At 57.1% G+C, this 6,000-nt stretch overlaps 1 protein-coding gene across 4 annotated transcripts in view; it reads right to left on the bottom strand.

The window, feature by feature from the left end:
- Nucleotides 1-6,000, bottom strand: part of ARHGAP23 (Rho GTPase activating protein 23) — a 75,870-nt gene that overhangs the window by 25,269 nt on the left and 44,601 nt on the right. For all 4 annotated transcript variants that reach the window (XM_070395192.1, XM_070395194.1, XM_070395191.1 and 1 more), the window contains one exon: nucleotides 4,657-4,800. In XM_070395192.1, coding sequence (XP_070251293.1) covers nucleotides 4,657-4,800 — 144 coding nt within the window. The remainder of the gene's footprint in view (nucleotides 1-4,656; nucleotides 4,801-6,000) is intronic.

The following is a 6,000-nucleotide window of genomic DNA, read 5'->3' as shown; positions in this document are numbered from 1 at the left end:
AGCATGAGCCACCGACAGACATAAAATCCTCATAGAGCCCTTCCTCGTCCACATGTGCTCCCTTCACAGCAAAACCCGTCGGGAGTGTCCACCGCACTTGCTCTCCCCGCTTCTCTGCCTCTCACTCAGAACTCCACACAATCTCCCTTCCCAGGAAAGCCACTCGGGTCTCCCATGTGGCAGCTTCCCGGCCCCTCCCGGCCCTTCCCTTGGCCCTTCCCGGCCCCTCCCGGCCCTCTCCTTGGCCTCTGCAGCACTTGGCCATGCCTACCCTCTTCAAACCCTCTCTTGGCATCTGGGACCGCCACGGTCCCTGGTCTTCCTCCCAATTCCACTGGCTCCGTCTGGCTCCTCCGCTGGCTACCTCCTCCACACCAGTGGTTCTCAACAGGGGTGACTCACCCCCAGGGGACATCTGTCTGGAGGCATTTGTGGTCGCCACACCTGAAGTGCTATGGCATCTGGTGGGTAGAGGCCAAGGGTGCTGCTCCAGCCACCGATGCCCAGGAGAGACCTCACAACACGGAACCGTCCGGCCCAAAGGTCAATGAGCTGAGGTTGGGACCCTGCCCTAAAGGGTGGGAGCTCCGGGACTTTGTCCTGGGCTCCCCTCTCCCTGCGTGCTTCCCAGTGGCGTCATTTGTCTGCTGATGGTGATGCCCAGCGTCCCCTCAGCCCGTCCTGAGCCTCCCGTCCCCGGTGCAGCATCTCCACTTGCATGCTCACATGGGGCAATTGATTTTCACCATCAAGCCTGTTCTCCACCCGCCACCCTCATCTTTCCCAGCTCAGTAAATCGACCCAGCTGCCCAGAAACCTGAAAGGTGCCCTTGACTCCTCCCTTTTCCTCGCCTTTGACGTTCAACCCATCAGAAAGTCACTTCTGCTTCCCAAACATCACCTGTCTCCATCATTCCTGCTAACACCTTGTCCACGCCATCAACACCTCTTGCCTGGACAGGGGCACAAACCTGCCCAGCCTGCAGTCTCACCTCCCACAGTCCGTTCCCCGCCCAGCAGCTGCAGCCACAGTTTTAAAATGCAACCGAGGTCATGTGTCTCCCCTGCTTAGCAGCCTCTCATGGGTTCCCATGGTCTTGGAGTCAAATCTAAGGACTTTGTGATCTGGTTCCTCCCTCTCTAAACCCTCCTCCTGCCTCACTGTGTCAAGCCACAGGGCCTTCTTCAGTGAACACGCCATGCCCACCCTTTCTCGAGGCCTTTGCACTCACTGTCCCTTCTTCTTAAAAAAAAAAAAAAAAGAGGGAGAGGGAGAGAGATAGAAACATCAATGATGAGAAAGAATCATTGATCAGCTGCCTCCTGCAGGCCCCCTACTGGGGATCGAGCCCACAACCAGGGCATATGGCCTGACTGGGAATCGAACCGTGACTTCCTGGTTCACAGGTCGGGGTAAAACCACTGAGCCACTCCAGCAGCCAGGCTGCACTTGCTGTTCCTTCTGCCGGGAGCCCCTTCTCTCGCTTCACGTGGCTGCCCCCTTCTCGCCCTTCAGGTCTGAGCTCGAAGGTCCCCAACATCCCCTCCTCAGGGAGACCTTCTCTGATCAGTTTTTTCTGTAGGCAGCCCCACCACTCCCGACTTAAAGGCAATCACATCAGCCTGTTTGATTTCCCTGTCTGAATTCTCTGATTTATGGTAAGATTCTGAGAGCAGAAAGCTTGTCTGTCCTCTCAGATCACATCCCACATCCTAGAGCCTCAACAGACCCAAGGTGAGTGCTCATCAATATTTACTGAATAAATGAATGGATCCTCCTCGGAGCACCCTGAGGGCAGGGCTTCCATCTCAGCCTGGGTGCTCCTCTCCTCTGGCTGGTGGCTGCCTCAGAGCAGCCCTGCCCACCACCACCGACCCCTGGGGCCCCGGGCAGGACACAGCAGGGCCCTCCAGAAGCATTTTAATGTCGAAGTAAGGTGGTGATAGGCTGCCCTTTAGAGACTGAACCAGCTAGTGCCCTTGGACAAGCCAAGCCCTCTCCCCTGGCATCAGTGTTCCCTGTTGCTAAGACGAGAGGTGAACTAGCTGGTCTCCAAGGTCGCATCCAGCTCAAGTGCTGCGTCCATGGCTACAGGGAGATGTCACACCCTCTCCCCTCTGCCTGATAGTCAATTTCTCTGAAACAGACTGGTGTTGAGGGCAGGGGGCGGGGGGGGGGGGGGGCGGGGGGGCACCCAGGAGAGGCTGCGGTTGTGGGAGAAGCCAATATCTGGCCGGCAATCAGGACCCTGAATGGACCAAGGGCCTGAAACTGCCTTGAGGGCCCCTCCCCTAACTCCCAGGCCATGGTACCTAGGTGACGAGGGAGACTGGGTTCTGGTCAAGATGGGAGTGGAAGGCCCTGCTGTCCAGAGCTGGTCAGTGAGCAGAAAGGGGCCAGCTCCTCTCCCTGCCCGGGAGACACTGTGGGTGGGCTTCAGGGGCCGCCCAGAGCCGGGGGACAGACAGGCTGCCCGGCAGGCAGGAGTAGCAGTCCTCAAAGGTTGGGCTAGAAGGGGTTGTCTACCCCTGGTTGCCCTTCCTCAGCCACACAGCTGGCCCCTGCTGCCCCTCCTAGGTCTACAGCCATTTGCTAACTCTCCTCCTTGGCCCCCACCCCCCACTTCCTTTCAAGGTGCAGCCCGTCTCTTGCCCTCTCCCTCTGTGCTCCCAAACCTGGCTGCAGGTGCCGAGCACCCCCTGATGGACCAATGCCCTCCGAGGCGGGCCTCCATCCTGAGCGCCACACCCTCGGAGCCTCTGTCCCCAGAACACCTCCACCCTGGGACTCCACAAGACCCCGAAGCGACCTCTTGGCTTCTTTTCCCCAAACCTGTGCCTCCAGTGCCCATGGCTCAGGGCAAAGTCCCACTACCCACCACCCCACAACCCAAGCTGAGACCCCGGGAGCCTGCGCTACCTCCCCCTTCCTCCCTCACCTGCCAGCCATCAGCAAGCCTGGGCCTTTCTTCCCCTTGAATCTCTCTCAATTGTCCCCTCCCCTCAGCCCCACGGTCAGGGCCCCCATCCTCGCTCACCTGGACAACAGCAGTGGCCTGGCCTCTTCCTGTCACAGGATCAACACTTACCCCCTGGCCTCATACACCCTCCACCTAAATCCCTGCCAAGGCTTGCCCTGAGGGACAAGGCCCCCCGAGCAGGCACCCAACTCCCCCACCTTGGCTTCCAGCTCTCGCCCTGGCTCCCAACCACCCACCTTCCTCGAGACCACCCAGGAGGGCATCTCCCCGTCAGACCACTCTCCCCCGCCCAGCTTGGTGGATTCTCACACTACCTTCATGTCTCACCACTGCTCTGAGGCTCGGGTCACCTACTACATGCCATTGCCCTGGACAACCCCGTCATAACCATCAGGCACTCCTAACTGTTATGCAACTGAGCTATTTCTGCTCGTCATGAACCCCAGCAGGGCAGGACCGGCCTGGATCCCTCACTACGAAATCCCGAGAACCTCAACTGAGAATCAGGGCGGGCCACACCCTTAGTCATTATCCACGGACTGGATGGGGACACAGATAAGCCAATCCTGCCTGGATGACACATCGGCCCTTGGAGTAGAACACGGGTGTCTCCATCTTACAGGTCAGAAAAGTGGGGCTCAGAAGACAGGAGGCCTTATGCACAAAGCCTTATGCTTGATATGTGGCTGGGCAGGAATTTAAGTCTATCCGGCCCAAAGCTTATCCTCTTTCCAGGTACAAGACCCCTAGGAGGCAGGGTGGACAATTCAAGTAACAGCAAAAAGCAGAACAGCAGCCACGTCCACCCCGCCACCCCCCCTCCCAATGCCAGGCACTGGGTAAACCCATTTCATTTGATCCTCAGCAACAGGCGGATGAACTAAGGAATATATTAGCTCCGTGTACAGACGAGGGAACTGAGTCATGGGCAGGTGAGTCACCTAAGCTTCCCAGCAATTTGTGTTGCAGTCAAGAGACAAGCCCAGGTTATGGTCACCACTCTGCTCAGCCTTGCCTGGGCTGCCTCTCCTCCCAGCCCCTCAGCCACGGCCCTGGCCTGGAACGGAGGTTCAATCTCCACAGGCCAGGGATCCCACCTTCTCCTCTTTGGACCCTGGTTATCTTCCCCCACCTTGCACCCCCAGGCCCAAGCCCCCTTCGTCTCTCACCTGGATCTCTATGGCAGCTCTGAACTGATCTTCTTTGGCCTCCATGTTGGCCCTCTCTAATTCACTCCCCAGGAAGCCATGAAAGAGGCCCCGGGGGCTGTCAGTTGCCCTTAGGATAAAGACTGAAACTTCTGCTGGCCTTGAAAAGGCTGACCTCTGCTTTCTTTGGGGGCCTCGGCCCCTCTAAGAGAATCACTCTGGCCTTGCTCCCTCGTCTTCCATGAACGTGAATGGCCATTTTGGGGGTGCTCTGCCTACCAAGGATCGCTGTGGCTGGTCTTGTCAGAATCCCAAGCACAACTTAATCGGATCCATCCCACAGAACAGACCTCTTTTTCGTGAGTTGGTTGGGTCCCCAGAAGTTTTTCCCGGCATCTAACCTCTACCCCTCCTGCTACAGCCTCAGCCAGTTCTCTCTGGCTCCAGAGGCTGTGGGGTGAGGATCCGGAGAGTTCGGCCGGATCCAGCTTCCATCCATCTTCACCTCATTCCTCCAGCCATCTTACCTTCCCCTTGTTGGTGAGGACCTGCTTATAATACAACCAGCCTTCTCTCCTGATATCGCTGAGGGTTGTGTCCGAGAGGTCAGAGGTTGAATGTCGTTTAGAAGGAGCGTCAGCCTCTTCGGAAGTGCCCCAGCTGTCCAAGGACTGCAGCGAGACAACAGAGGGCAATGTAAGGTGGCTCCCACGGTGCCGGCCTCTCGGGAGCCCCATGGGCCACGCACAGCCACCAGGGCCGGGTGCATGCCTGTGCTATGCCCTGCTGCTCCGTGTGGCTTCATGGCCTCGCTTGCCCTCTCTGAACCTCTGGGTTGAGGTCATGAGACACATGTGCTAGGGAAGCCAGAAAGGAGGAAAAGCTCTGACCAGCAGACCACGTGCCTCACCACGCCAGAAAAGCCAATCTGCAGCCGCCCGTGAATTTTATAGACATGAAGAAATTAAGGATACAGAGGAAGTAATTGTGTCAACACAGAGTTAAATAAACAGAGGAAGTCAGAGCATCAATGAACAGAGTTAGTGGAGCAGGTAGTCATGTCCACAAAGAGTTAAGCAGAGGAAATGATAGTGTCAACAGGACTCCAGCCACAGAGAGAGAAGCGAGCAAGCAGAGGCTGTTATAAGGAATGAGCCGGTGAAAACACCATCCAGGTGCCGAATGAGCCCAAGACGGCGCGAGTTTGGAATCAAGACGGCTTTTCCAGTCCATCCATAACGAAGGAGTTAAGGCCATTTCAGAACTGGCCCTGTTTCCCCAGGTTCTGAGGCTGGGAACTCCAGCTTCTCCATCATTCTCAACCTTGTGTCCCCACCGCCCTGCCCCCCTACTTTTCGGAGTCCCCTGAAGACACCGCTCAAATACTGACCGGGTGCCTCCCTAGTGCGGGCACTGTTTCAGGTGCCCGTGGAGATCAAGCAGCAAACAAACCACATAAAGTCCCTGCCGTCATGGAACTTAGGTTCCAGCTGGGAGACAGGCAGGAAAGGAGATGGAAATATAAATTACAGAACATGACAAGTGCGAAGGAGAAAAACAAACTGGCAAAGGGAGACATAAAATGTCAGGGGTGGAGGCTGAAAGCTCAGGGGAGGCCGAAAGAAACCTGAAGAAAGTAAAAAAAGTGAGTCACACGGCTGAGGTGGGGCTGAGGAGAAGGGCATTCTAGACGGGGAAAGACTAGTGCAAAGGCCTTGGCTGGGAGGGTGTGTGCGGTGCCTTTAAGTGATGACAGAGCCCACAGAGGAGGGTGGGTCACGTGGTGGACATGAGGGTGGGTGGGTGCAGGGAGAAAGAAAAGGGCAGGAACCAGAGGAGCCCCTTTCAGATGACAGAGGCCACAGGCCTGG

Source organism: Myotis yumanensis, unplaced genomic scaffold (assembly GCF_028538775.1).
Source record: "Myotis yumanensis isolate MYYU_CA2020_CCGP unplaced genomic scaffold, mMyoYum1.0.hap1 SCAF_16, whole genome shotgun sequence".
NCBI classification, from domain to species: Eukaryota; Metazoa; Chordata; class Mammalia; order Chiroptera; family Vespertilionidae; genus Myotis; species Myotis yumanensis.
Note: the sequence above shows the minus strand (reverse complement) of the source record. Positions and strands in the feature narration are given on the sequence as shown.